Here is a 14,848-nt window from a genome sequence, read left to right as displayed (position 1 = left end):
TGATCAATGCATAGTACATTAAATTGTGTATATAAGACCAGTATGAAGTCCAGTCTGTTTTGGCCAATTCCTCACTAAATTAATGAAATTTCTACTTTTTCAGGATTGTAAGAAAACTGTTGATAATCTCATTCTTCCTATTATTCCCTGTTGACTTCCTGGTACATGCAGAGTTACAGGACCAGTTACTAGCCAGTTACTATTATCCTCACTGATGTGCTCTGCTACTTCAGAATCTTAAAATATCTCATAAGGCAATCTAGTTCCTTCAGCTCTACTGAATATGTATGTCCTGGACTTCCTTGAAAAGATAAGGAAAACAAAACTTAACACGGCACCATAAGTTTGCATTTATAAATCATTTTATTGGTTTTACATTTAGCATCTTGATGTGAAATGATCAGTTTCCATGGCAACAGTCCCTGCACAATAATGCTGAGACACACACTGACAACTGGAGTGCATGGCACCAATACCAGTCCCTTGGGTGCATCTGGCATGAGATAGCCATTCCCTTTTTCATTGTCACAGCAATGGCACTGACATCGGAAGTGTTCAAGTGTTCCGTTTTTTTTTGCTGTCCAATAGAGAGTGTCCTTTCTCAGCGACAGGCCCAATTACAGGGACTCTTTCAAGGCCCCTAAATGTCCTACTCCGTTGTCTCACCAGACTTATGGAGGTAGGAGAATCATTTGAAGCTCCTTTTAAACTTTTATAGGCCCTTCTTCATATTTATATGTATGTAGTCCAGAGCAGTCCACCAGGGTCTGTCTGATGATTGTACCTTGTCCATGTATCAAATGGACCGCTCAGCCACTTTGTCCACATCTCAATAGTCTTGAGTGTCCTATCTTGACTGCCCACCACTGATTGGTCCATTTGTCTGTCCAAAAGGCCACTAGACCAGACCTTGGCCCTTTCCAGCCTTTCTTTCTATTTTCTCTGTCATTTTCATGCTCTCTCCAGGTCTTTGTACTTTTTTCGGAGGACAGACACTTGATCTTTGAAGAGCACGGGATCCAGGCGAAACTGAGAGTGGACCAGAGGCATGTAGCCAAACCAGTTGGCGAAGGTGTTGACACACTCCTGCCGCTGGTTGAAGTGCTCCGGGTTGGCCCAGGGGACACTCTTTGTACCCTAGGAGGTAGAACAAGACACAGTTATTCACCGCCTGGTCCTGACCCGACAGCATTAAAAACACAACTGAGAAAGCCCAGTGGTTACCTACCTGTGGACTGGGCAACTCTTTATACTGCTTCCTTTGAGCCACTTTGATTGGCGGCAGGTGGTTTACAGCGGAGACCAGGAAGTTCATCAGGATGTCCTCACAGTTGGAGGTGCGATCCACCAGAGTCCGCAAAGACTGGGGCAGGTAGTGGGAGAACAGGTAGTGGTAGTACCTGGGGGAGGGGTGGGGGCAGGTCAAAGTGTTATACAGGCATAAGTATATTGTAATTAAAATATAATAAGTAAAGAGGACAGTGGATCAGCCTTAGTGGTCACTAATCACATGCAGTAACTAACACGGAGATCACAGGTTCAGTTCCCTCAACTGCTTCGTTTGTCCACAGCTGTGAAACGCAAAGCTCATGAACTTATCATATAAAGATAGAAATTGGAAGAAAAAAGTAATTATAAGTTAAAAAATTTAATTAGTTCTATGTTTTGTGTAACAACTGTTTTTTTGTGAGAGATTTACCACCCTGTTTCATATTTCTGTTTGACAAGAGAATAGCAACTGATAATTCCACTGAAATCAAAGACGTGTTGACAAAACTTAACCAGCTTTCTCAAGCAAAAAAAGACACTGCTGTATTTTCTTATATATCATGTTGATATTATTTTCAAAAGTTAAGTCGTTGTCTTATAAGACTACAATTTCTACCTCCTGACCAAATAATTAACTACAGGATCATGGTGCATTTGCCACATGCTTTTATAAAATCATCCATGGGCATCCTTCTGTAAAAAAAGAGAAGAAATGACTGAAATGTTATTTTCTCATCTAATCTAGCACCTCTATTACACATTGCTCTTATTATTACCCTCGCAGAGATATTTTGTCAAACCCTGATGTTCTGTCTCACTATTATTAGTACTTGTACTTGCACTCACAGTACAGTAAATCTCTATAGACAAGCACATCAACTAAACACATAAAATAAAAATGTATGAACACAATTTATCACAGGTGGAGGGCCAGGCAGCCAGCACCTGTATGGTAACGGGTATGGTAACGGGCATGGTAACATCAACAGAAAAGACGATGGTTTGATGTATGTTGATGATATGTATCTGGGACAAGTTAACCATTTCACTGCCCGTGGGATTTGATATTTATAGTGCACAACAAACTAAACCCCTGTGGTACAATGCATATGTTCTCCATTCCTTCAGTTTTTCAGACTGGACACTAGAGTTCAGTGCTTCCTATTCAGCTGGTAATTTTGCATTACATTTGTCAGACTTAGCACCTCTCACTGTCTTCTTTTTAATGTGTTTTAATTGTGCTTAGGAACTAAAACAGACCACGATTAACTTTATGTAAGTTGACACAATTGATTCTGGGAAGTTGCTTCTCTTTCCTATTGGATTTTCTCATATTTAATGAGTTCTTTTTTTTTTTTCTTCTGCAAAGCAGCACTATTGTGAAAAAGCCATTTAGTGCGCTGTCACATCATTTTACCAATACAATATACAGTAAGTAATTAGATAATTTGCATGCAAAAGACTAAACTGAGGGTTCTAACAATGAGAAAGGCAGGGTTTAACTGACTACTCATTGTCATTTCTCTGTTTAAGTGGTTAAACATTTTGAGGCATACGAGGTAATGCAGATGGGCCTTGGAAATATCAGTGGGCTTCACCAATGGGGCGTAAAGATTCAAATTAGTATAGAATTAAATGTTTTTTCATAGAAACTGCTGACAAAAAAAATGACCACTTTGTCTCAAAATGTTGCAAGGTTTCAACAGCTTTTAAAGTACCCTGACTCAGGAGTAATTACATTCATTCTGTATAAGAACTCACATCCCTCTGCCATTGCACATATCGACTTCAGGATTTTGGTATTAATCAAACTGCCTGAAGTAATCCCTGAGTAATTGACCCGCTCCTTTTCTTTTCCTCTAGCTAACACATACACATATTTATCCTCGATTCTATTTTATCCTGTACGATTGCCCCTTTTTATGTCAAGATTTATCTCTTTATGCTCGCTGCCGTTGCTGTTCATCAAGTTGTCCCTCGTTTTCAGCTGTTGATCTCTGAAAGGAAATCAGTTTTTCCTGTTTATAGCCAAAGACATTCATGTTTCCCAGATTATGAAGCCTGATGACTTTTCCTCTGGCACCACCATGAGGTTGACGTGTGGTTTTAAGTGAAATATCTCAACAATTGTTGGATGGAGTACTGTAAAATTTGGTACAGTCATTCATGTCCCCCTCAAGATAACTGGTTCTGACTTTGGTGATCTTGTGACTTTTATTTTAACGCCATCGTCAGGTCAACATTTCACTTTATCCAACTACTGCCATTCAGCCTTAGCTGTACTTTAGGACTAAACCCACATGTTAGCATGGTAAACTATACACCTGCTGAACAGTACATCCTCATTCCTCATGGATCAGCTTGCATGGCTGTTTTCAGATGATAAATAGACCATATTAAGAGGCAAAATATATATAAAAAAAAAAAATGCATATGTAGCTCTTAATAGCAGTTTCTATTAAGTTTGCTACAGTCTGCTGTTGTACCGGTGGTAGAAGGCAGCTCCAGTAAGGACGATAGAGTAGTCGTTGGTCCATTTAGAGGTGTAGCCCCAGGCACGCTTCAGGGGATCCCAGAAGTGGCTCCTGGGTGGGTAGCCCACGATCCGCTCAGGGAAGCTCCGCCACACCAGGAAGGCAAAGTTCACCTACGAGTGAAGATATGGAACACTTGACATAGCTGCAACTTTCTCAGGAATATTGATTTGTGTGCAGTTCTACTGTGTGTTTATGAATAACAGGTGTACACACACCTCACTGGTCAGCAGGACTGTATCTTCGTCCAGACTCAGCACTGCTTCTGTCTCTATGGCAACATGAGGTAGGAACCGACTGGTGGTCTGAGAGAGAAATACAGTAGTAAATATTAGTTCTGGTACTGTAGACTATGTGTTGTCCGGCCTGTGCCTAGAGAGATTATGAGAACAAGTGAGATATGATCATATTACAGTACATCACGCTAAGTGACTGAGATGAGTGAATCACTATAGATTTTGCCTTGGGAGTAAAAAAAAAAAAAAAAAAGACGAGAGACGGGCAGGAAATGTTGAGAGTGAGTGACATTTATGAAAGCGAACGCCACACGGATCGGTGGACATGTCAGATATACATGGATAGGAAGAAAGACAGAAAAAATATGTATCAAGGAGAAGGACCAGAGAAATCAAGTAAGAGAGATAGAGTGGAATAAAGAGATGCATAAACAGACTGAGCAACTGACAGTTTGTCATGCTGTCAGTCAGACGTCATTGGTCCTCACCTTCCTCCTGCCGTCTGTCACAGTGAGGGGGACAGGCATGGGAGGCCATTTGCTCCGACTGGGTGGCGGCTTCTCGCTGTTCCACAGAATGATGATCTAATGCAGCAGGGAAAGTGAATTTTATGTAACACATACACAGATAGCCAGAACTCCTCATTAAAATATCATTGTAAGCTCTTTGCTTCAGCGTATAGTGTGGGAGACTTTACATGTGTTGAAACAGTGTAATGCATTATAATTAATTCTGCCATAACCTCCCATAGTTTGTCTTATTTACCTGCGAGCAGTATTTTGACTTGGAGACCACCTGAAGCAGCTTCATGATTGGCTGAGACTGGGAGACCAATGGAGAGACGGCGTGGATGACAGCGGTGAATTCCTGACCTGGAATGACCCCTGAACAAGGTAATGAAAAAAAGAATATGATGGTTTGAATATTTATTAGGTGCTCTTCAATACCAGAAAAATAAAGTGTATCTGCATTAGTCCATCAAGTATTATCAGAACAATTTAAAGCCATTGTTTCTTAACATAATCCATAAATTACCATTAGAATAATATAATAAATGTCAGTCACATACAAATGTGGCTTTAAATAGACTGAAACAATAACAAACCTTATTTGTTACATTCATTTTAACATGTTTGCAAAATTAAAACTAATACCAACAAGGACTTTAGTAAATATTTCATTAAGATTTATGAGTGCTGATTACTCATCTCTACCTCCACAGCTCTGATAATACTGTGGTCTCATCACCATCCCGAGCAATCACGATTTGCATGTTGCGCAGGCTCATTTATATTGAGTATTTGTTTACCTAATCCCAGGTAGTAGAAAGGGAAATGTGCGAGGTGAGTGGAGTACTCCGGTAGGACCAGCAGACCTCCTGGCAGGGAGTTCCACATGTACTTGTTCCTCGATATGTGAGAGAACACACGGTCCTTTATGATCTGGGGAGAGAAAAAAAAAGGATGTGGGTTGCAATGTCAGAAGCAGAGAGACCATGTTCGCCTTCATGGTGACGTGGCTGCTGTGCTCTTCTAGTATAAGCCTCCAACACATTCTCTTTTTTTCCCCCTCTAAAACGGTTGATGAGTGTCTTGGAGCTTAATTCAAACTCCGCTGCAATTCGAGACCCGATACACTTGTGTTTGCATATTCAAGCAACCCCTAATGATATGCCCTGTGTACTTCCCGTTTCACACCAACAGGAGGTGTCCACACAGCAGCAACATCAGCATCTGCTCTGAAGCCCTCTGCCTCACTGACCTCAGGCTGACTGCACAGCTGTCTCCCATGGGGAGAGGTTCCCCTCTGCATGCTGTATGTATATAAGCAGCTTATCACCAACCTCCAGAACCTCTCCTTTATTATCTCTAGCATAAATCCCCAGCAGTAAATACACTAGGGGCTACCAGAGTTGCCTTTATAAACACCAGAGTCCAAAGCCTACCACTCACTGTGTGATTTCTTAAGATTTCAGATGGGTTAAATCTGTTGTTTCCCCACATTTTTTACTTGCTAAAATTGACACTGGCGCTGTGTGCAAAACTGCTCATATAAGGAGGTTGTTATTTCTTTTTGTGCATTGTCTAAACCTTAGGCTAACCTTCAAATGACATTCTCTTCGCTGGAGCAACTACCTTTGAAGTACATTTCTTCTCAGCTCATTCAAACAGTAAAGTAAAACAAAAGAAGGACAGAGAAAGATATATGTATGAGCAAGACAGAAAGCTAGAACTATGAAAATCAGGGCAATAAACCAAGTAGCTCTGTTTTTTTTCCTGCAATGAGTCAAAGATGAAACTTCCTCTGAACTAGATCTATAGCGCTGAAAAAGAAACATTTCTCATAGTCTAATAATAGTGAGCAGTGAGTCAGAAACTAACAGGTTGAGACTGATATTTCCAACGTAATAATATATCATTTCTATACATTAGGGGATTTCTCTGAGACTTCAGGCGGATCGGATGTGGACAGCTTTGAAATGTTCCCCGGGACCTGTAGTACAACACACAGCGGAGATAGTAAAAGAGTAGATCGGAAGAGCATGGGCCAAGATCCAACCCCATAATCATAACGATAGAAGGGGTGGTTTGATTCAAATGTGAAAACCCTTCTGAAAGAGGACTGATGATAGCACACAAGCAGTAAACCGCAGAGATGTAGCAAGGCTGTGTGTTCAACAGAAACCCTGTGTTTACAGCAGTGGCTTCCTTTTTGTAGATGTTTTCACTGGATGTTGCTGCACATTCCTGAGCAGAATTGTATGGTAGGAGTATTCAGGGTTATAAAACATTTCAATTAGGGTTCTAGCCAATACTCAACAGCCAAAAGCAACATTACCCATGAGTGTTTGCGATAGAGAGAGAAGTCTTACTGGTGGAACAAGGGGGTCAAAGCTAAGATTTTATATGATACAGCCAGTTGTAGCTATTGACTTATTACTCGAGTTAAGGTAATATCAATTAATTCTGATTGATTTTATTGCATTAAGTTCAGTTTTGGTGGAATTTTGACCCAATAGCAGACGTGTTGACAATGCTGAACTTTGAGGGAACAGAGAGGTGAAGAATCTGAAATTGAGGGGACTATTGTAGCAATCCATTTTTATTTAACCCTCCTCTGCCGCATTATACGCCTCTCTACAAAAGAGGGATGGTTTCTACACCGTTATCTGAAATGAGCCCCTTCAATAACAAATTTTTGAATGAAATATTGTACAATCCCAAGAACAAAATTCCGGGAGTGGGGGACGGTACAGACAAAATAGAAAGCTCGGGAAGCTATTATGAGCATGTTTCCAGCTGGCTAGCAGAGGTTAGCAAAGACACGTGGATGAATTTTATTGTGCTACTATGCTGAGTGTGTGCTGTGCCGAGGCTGACCTCCAGTGTGGTGAGGACTATCTTGTCCACAGAGGAAAAGTAGGCTTCCCACAACATCTGGGTCCTCTGTCTGAGGGCCAGGACTCTCTCATTTACGACTGCTCTCACCGTGGATGGCACCTGAGGACAAAAGATGAGAAAACAATGGATGAGGGAAAAACAAATAAAAAGGAGAACAGGGGGGGGGGGGGGCAAAAAGTGTTTTTTTTTTTTTTAAAAACAACCCCTTTCTTTAAAAAAAGGGGGGAAAAGAAAAAAGGAGAACATGGCATTTAATGATCAAAATTGCGTAAGCTGAATGGAATGGTTGCTTAATCTTCCCCCCTAAAAAAAAAAACATTTGACACAGAGCTGGTTTGGGTTTGGGTCTGTTGTTCAGATAATTAGATCTTAATTAGTAAAGACTACATTGGGGGTTTCGAGTAAATCACCAAAATTGATTTAATCACTTAAAGACAGTTAAGCTCAGCGGTTCAATCAAAGTGGAAGAAAGCCATGTTGAACTGAGAAAAGTGTGAGCAGTTGGCTCCTTTAAACCCTTTTGTCTTCACACATCTAACACATTTTCTAATGAACGGCAGTTTGAAAAAAAAAAACAGGAGGTCTCTAGATCTCTTTTTCTTTTAAAAAAATTCTTGTTCTTGATCTTTCAACCTCTCAGTTTCTCTTCACATACCCCTATATTTCTTATTTATTACTTCACCTTGCTCTCTCTTTCTCCCTTTCTCTTTCTTCTTTTCTCTTCCATCTGAAAGACAGCTTCAATGCAGCGCTGTTGTCTGAAGTGTCTGTCCTCACTCGGCCTATTCTTCCAAAGCCTAACACTCCTTAACCTCAGATCATAGACAGTGTGAATATTTGTACGTGTGTATTTAATGTGTATTTCCATGCGAGTGTTTTCAAGGTGTGCAGGAATGCTACTGATGAGGTCAGCTGATACAATCCAATTCTGCCATCATTTGAAAATGTCTCCGCTCTGAGCTCTTTGGGGGGGCTTGTTCCTGCTCATTAGCTGAATGCCAATTTGTGTCCTCTATTGGTCGAGATCGAAGCGGATCAATGCAGAGGAGACATGATGTAATTCGTGTGAGGGAGAGAGATAAAGGTTGTAGCTGAGAGTGATCCGGCTTTCTCATTGTGTTTATTTGTGTGGATGTGTGCGTGTGTATGTGCAAGAAGAGACACAGAGGATGAGCGAGCGCTTTTGAACTGAAGCTGGATTAAGGCCTCTGTGGGTGTTTAATCTCAAAGGGCCCCAACCTGTAACTGCACCGTTTGATACAAGTAATAAAGAGCCGCAGTCCTGCCATCACGTCCGGACTAGCCTCTGTACTGCTAGTTTCTGTAACTCAGTGAAATCTCTCATTCTGCATTGCTTTCATCTGTCTTTCTAAAAGACCAAAGTGTTTTTCTGGGGTTTACTTTCCATATTCTGAGACAAATCGGCATGCTCTAAAGCACTTATCCATTATATCCACAAAACTCACCAATGCGTTCCAGTAAAGTCATTTTTCAACGTTCTAGTTGCAATCTTGGCCTGAAAACGTTTGCAATGTTTTGCTCCTCTCTGCCCTGTTATTATTATACACATCTGAACTAACCTCAGCCCCTCATCCCGCTCATGGATTTACCTCTTCTGCCAAAATGTAACATTTCAAAGAAAAAAACGACCTTACTCATCTTAACATCTGTAGCAAGCACACAGTATACTGTTGAGAGAAGCTAGTTTCAAAGGTGTAGTTCTAGTTGTTAGTGTAGTTGCAAAGGTCAGTGGGATTTTGAATGAAGTTTTCTTACATCTGGAATAGAACGTTTCACTCTCTATAGCTGCTTTGTAGCCGTGCATGGTCAACGTCTTCCACTCACTATGCCTACATTTAACCCAACGTAAAGCCTCTATATGCTATAGGAGGAAAATACTGACCTTGATTATTTGTGAAATTACCCCATTAAGAGGGATCATTATTTTGCTTTTTACAATTTACAATATGTAAAGGCATTTATTGCAGGTCCTTCAGCCCTGTGTGTAGGCGATTGTAGTTCAGGGAAAGTGTGTAAAAAACATCTAGAGAAAAGAGAATTTCCCCATGGACCTTTTTCACAGCAGCCATTTTGACATGAAATAGTAGGGTAAACACAGGTGATACCAATGATACTAAATAAGGCTCTGTTCCATTTAGAGTCTTTCCAGTGAGCCAACATTCGCAACAGCAGCACCCTGACTCAGTTTGACCTGAATAAACAGAATCTTAATTAGTATCATTTGTAACACCTGTGTTTACCCTACTATTTCATGTCAAAATGGCTGCTGTGAAAAAGGTCTATTGGGGAATAATACAGTAAATCTTCTTCTTCCTACATGCATAAAACAAAGGAAAGTAGACTTGAAGCTCAAACCTATGCCTCAGGTCACGGCGAGTGAAATATGAGCCGTTATGTGTAGACAACTGTACACTGTATTGGTTGAAAATAGAAGCGTATCTGTTCTGTCAGATGCGCGTGATACGGATGAGCACAAGGCTGAGAGACCTCCTCTGTAGACAGGCCTTTGTGTCTTGTTTCATTATTTATTGATTCTTCGAATTTACTTTAATTAATGTGGTGCAGCGTCAGCAACTCATTTGCATTTTCTGTCCATTTATTTTTATTACTGGAAGCATCTTCCGAGGTTTGCTCAACACAAGATGACCTAATTTATAACACAACTGAAGCACAACAACTTTTGGGTTATGTGCCAACATAAAACTTGATTGAAAATTGCTCATCCTTCCATAATAAATATTTTAACACGTTTTGTCCAAAAAACTGTAACTGTGTAGAACTGTACAGAAACCTGCTGTTCAGATGGCCCACAACAACCAATAAACCACTTCTTCTTTTAAATACACCAATAAAAATGTGTTTCATTGTGGCTGTTCTGTTCTGTTGGATTTGTACCACCTGCTGGTGATAGCACTTTTCCCAAATGTTTTTATTTTTATTTTTGAAAGTACAGTAATGGTCCAGTGGCATGCTGAGGCCCTGGACACACTAAAGGGAAAATCCAGCCATCAGGGTGTCCTAGTTGTGTGTCTGTTTAAGTGTGCACCTGTGAATGAGTGTGAGAAAATGCCGCTGTGTGTTACCTGTAGTAGTAATCTCTCATCTCCCTCAATGACTGCCTGGTTCCACTGTATGACATCAGAGAACGGCAGCTCCCAACCGTTACTCAGCAGGACTGGAATACAAGCCGCCTAGACACACACACACACACACACACACACACACACACACACACACACACACACACACACACACACACAAGAATTTAAAGAGTTTTAGAGAGGCAGTGACACTGATAAACCAACTGATAGCATGTAGAGCACACAGAAAATTCCATATATATGACTTTATCTGTGATCAGCTGCAGTTTGACTGGCTTCCTTCCTTGCTGCCGGCTCCTCTTTGGCAGTAAACAACATAACATGACATACTGCAGCTGCATTAATATAATACAATCTGTATGAGTTCAGTCCCAGCTGCTTGGCACTGTGATATCCCAGGCTGAGCAGATAATATGATCAATGCTCTTGTGTGTAAATGTATGTGCAGCTGAGTGTGTGTGTGTAAGACCCCTATAGGGTGGCTGGAATGAGTAACAACTCCAATCTCTCATTTCCCAGGAAGCCCTGGAGGTTTGTTAAAGACTGTCACTCATACACAGATGTGGCTGACAGCGCTGACTCTTTGTGTACTAATTAGGTACAACCACTGAGGGGACATATGCAGGGAAGGAGGAAAACTGAGGGGAAAAAAGAGAGGAATGAGGGGATGGGAGGAGAATAAGAAGGAACCGGTTGATACATAGAGGCATCATGCTTTATTGAAGTGGATTTTTGATGTTGCCTTATCTCCTCGTTCACTGACAGGTTTTTGATGTTGTTCCACTTTTTTTTGCTTTCTGAACCCTCCTTTGGTCTCCCCCCTTCCCGCTCTCTCTCTCTCTCTCTCTCTCTCTCTCTCTCTCTCTCTCTCTCTCTCTCTCTCTCTCTCTCTCTCTCTCATCCAGTCCTGCTCTCTTCCTCTTTCTACCCACTGTGGTCTGGAGTGTTGATCGGTCTGGGTTTTATTTTTTTTCCACTTTTTTCTAATTATACCACCAGAGAACAGCAGCAGCAGCCGAAAGTGGTGGAGATCAAACGCTCTCTCCGGCCCACCGGGGCATCCAATTTTCCTGAATTTCATCTGAGAATAGACCTGCTGAAGGACACTCCAGCAAATAGGATGACTTGTATGTGTGTGTATGTGTCAGAATCATCCCCAGGTCACAGCAAGGTCACACAAAGACCCCCAGAGTGATAATCCATGGCCTCTAAATTTGAAACGCAGCCTGAGGCTTGCCTGAGTTTTCCCCCCTCCCTCTGAGGGTGAGTTTCAAACATTTCAAGCACTCCCTGCCTGGAGGTAGGGTAATATGAAAGCCTATGTGCTGTGTAGTTGTTTTTGGTTTGTTTGCATTGGGAGATGAAGACGGGGAAGGCTTTGAGTAAATGTGTATGTGGGGAAGTGTGCAAATGTGTGTCTGTGTGTATATTGGAAAGCTGGCAGTAAGTTTCCTACCACACTGGTAATTGCCAGTTCTTTTGTGGGCTTGGCTGGCACCAAAAAAAAAAAAAAAAAACAACAGAAAAATCCTGAAAAGTGCCCTGAATGGAAAAAGAGAGAGGAAGACAAGACTAAGAGAGAGAGGGAGAGAGAGAGAGAGAGAAAGAGAGGACAAAGAAGGAAGACAGGAGGAGAAGGGGACCATGACTGCTGCCAAGCCAAGTGGATGGTTGTGTCTGGATTTGTCCATTCAGCAGACATCAGCGGTGGGGCAGGCTGCCATTCCTATGGATGCTTCCGGACCATTCATGCACACACACACACACACACACACACACACACACACACACACACACACACACACACACACACACACAAAAAAAACACACACACACACACACACACAGCCCCGGAGAGCATCGCGGCCAGGGAACATTGTAGCAGCCAGAGAGTTCAGTGTTTGGCAGATCTAAAAACAGCCACTACTGCTTCCTGCACTGGTGTGAGACTGTCGACTTGGGTGGCAGAGAGAGAGCTTACAGGAGACCGACTGGTTTAAACTGTTCTCTCACTCCACTGCTTGTGGTTTCTTCATTGTTTGTGTACTGTGCACATTTCACTGATGGACTTAAATGAGCGATACCCGTGTTTGTATAAGTGTGTGCGTCCGCATGTTTTAATGGACCCATTTGGGTTTAAAAGGCCTAGCAAATAGCAAATAAAGCCTTTATGGCTAGATCTGCACTCAACACAACACAATGGTCTGGGGAAAACACTTGCAGATGTGACCATTAAGGTGTCAATAACCAAAAGACTACATAAACCACGGCTCTGAAACATAAACATTCAGCTTCCTGTGCACTTCCTTGTTGACTAAACTGTATATAAGTTGGATCTTATTGAATCAGAGCTGCTTCCTGTAAAAGTGTAATTTGGTCATTCTGTGTTGTGCAGAGGGAAATGCTGCTGCTAAGGTTCTGATGATTGCTGTGTTATGTTGGCATGTAGTGCGTAGCCTTTTTTTTTAGCATTTCAGTTTGTTTATGTGGGCCTCAGAGACACTGGAGAGCCACAGCAGCGTTTTACAAAGAATATAAATCATCATTACTTGTAGATTATGTTATGGGCAAATCAGGCTCATGCAACTAAAAGCCCTGTAAAGCTTTTTTTCACATCTTGAACTTTGCTTGCTAACGTTAAATATAGACTATAAAAGTGGAATTTTGGCCTGGAAACGTAGTACCAAGCCAGCAAGTGGAATGGCGGTGATGTGTAAGCAGATCTGCTCGGTCTATTGAGGTCCCAGGTCGGTCCTTTGTCAGCATGTCGCTCAGAATGTGATCAAAACATGAGATTTATGAGAGTCAAATTTATTTCATGGGGCAGAGGCTTTTACTTTTGGTTTTTCCAAAGTCGAAGTTTACTGGTCTAACAGCTAATACTGTCACATTAAAAAAAAAAACTGTTAAAACTGGGATAGATTTATACAAAACATAAAAATAAACAGTTCTACAGGGTCTCCAGAACACATTTTGTGTTTCACAGGGAATTACAATGTGGTTACCTCTGCCTACAACTTGGATTCAACTATTCATGACTAAATAAAGAACAACACTTTGATGTCCATTTTGCCCCACCCACTTCAAACCTTTGGGTGGGGTTCAGTTACAGAAACTATCTCTTGTCATATCAAGATCACATGGCAAACAAGACTCGAATAATGAATGTTGTTGATGCTGTATTGCGCATATAAATAATATAGATTTACCTGTAGCGACTCTAGAAAGCGAAAGGAGCCCAGGCGTCGACCTCGAGGCACCAAACAGAAGGTGGAGTTGTGGAGGAGCTCCTGGTAATCAAACCTGGCAAAGAGAAGAACAATTATAATACATGAATCAATATATTTCATTGTATTTACATTTTTGAGGGAGGAAAAACAGCAGAACATTTATATATACAACAAATCTATAAAAGCTAATACTATGATGAGATATTGGTTGTAAGGATCTGTTAATATTAAATTCATTTTGATTCTGAAGAAGGAAATATAGATATATATGTTTTTCTAATATGACAAGGGATTTTATTCCAAACTTTAGAATATTTACAGACAAAAGATCTTGAGCCAAAAACAAGTATGGGGTTAAATTCCTGATCATTCTGGTTATTCGCCCATGTTTTGGTAAGATAGTGCAAAGTGAGGAAGGATACCTATGCTGTATAGAGTAGTTATAGAGAGTCAAAGTTTCAGATTTTGAGAGCGCTACTCAAGGATGCCTCCAGGGAGAACGTTTTAAATGAATCTTTCAAACTCTACTGGAGAGTCTAAGAATTGGTTCAATAAGTTCTGTGGTCATAAGAGACCAAATTGGAGGATAGTTAGACTTTTTAAATATAACTACATGAAAATATGTATCAGAAACAGAATGTAAGATATGACCTGATCTGACTGCCAAAATATAGATTTCGATTCAGCTCTTTTATATTCTCTCTGAGTTAAGAAAGATGCCAAGATATTTGAAATTCTTCTCAAGAGTGAACTTCTGGTTGGCCAAAAAAAGACACAGACAAAAGTTTTCTGGGAGAATTTGGACTTAAAAATAAAACAAAGATTTAAAGTCACTGTGTGTCTGAAACCAGTAAGATAAGGAATTAAGTCAGACGAGAATTTTGTGTTGATATGCTAATGCACAGATGGATGTTCAGATAAGCTAGTAAAACTTTATTATCTATCATAAAGCGACAGGAATTTTCCTTTTACAAGGTTCAATAACAAACAATGCACATTTAAAATATTTAAAAACTGACACACGTAGAATAGCACACATAAATGACATTTTGTAAA

The 14,848-nt window shown here is 40.8% G+C and overlaps 1 protein-coding gene across 3 annotated transcripts in view; it reads right to left on the bottom strand.

Annotated features, from left to right (window-relative positions):
• Positions 1–344: 344 nt before the first annotated feature.
• Positions 345–14,848, bottom strand: part of ext1c (exostoses (multiple) 1c) — a 75,908-nt gene continuing 61,404 nt past the window's right edge. For all 3 annotated transcript variants that reach the window (XM_051391287.1, XM_051391289.1, XM_051391288.1), the window contains exons 3-12: positions 13,772–13,865; positions 10,545–10,652; positions 7,420–7,539; positions 5,349–5,481; positions 4,805–4,923; positions 4,528–4,623; positions 4,022–4,108; positions 3,756–3,916; positions 1,229–1,400; positions 345–1,137 (exon numbers count right to left, since the gene is read on the bottom strand). In XM_051391287.1, the coding sequence (XP_051247247.1) occupies positions 952–1,137; positions 1,229–1,400; positions 3,756–3,916; positions 4,022–4,108; positions 4,528–4,623; positions 4,805–4,923; positions 5,349–5,481; positions 7,420–7,539; positions 10,545–10,652; positions 13,772–13,865 (1,276 nt within the window). In that variant the 3' untranslated portion in view covers positions 345–951. The remainder of the gene's footprint in view (positions 1,138–1,228; positions 1,401–3,755; positions 3,917–4,021; positions 4,109–4,527; positions 4,624–4,804; positions 4,924–5,348; positions 5,482–7,419; positions 7,540–10,544; positions 10,653–13,771; positions 13,866–14,848) is intronic.

Source organism: Dicentrarchus labrax, unplaced genomic scaffold (assembly GCF_905237075.1).
Source record: "Dicentrarchus labrax unplaced genomic scaffold, dlabrax2021, whole genome shotgun sequence".
Lineage (NCBI taxonomy): Eukaryota > Metazoa > Chordata > Actinopteri > Moronidae > Dicentrarchus > Dicentrarchus labrax.
The sequence above is the reverse complement of the archived record's forward strand: the minus strand, read 5'-3'. Positions and strand labels throughout refer to the sequence as shown.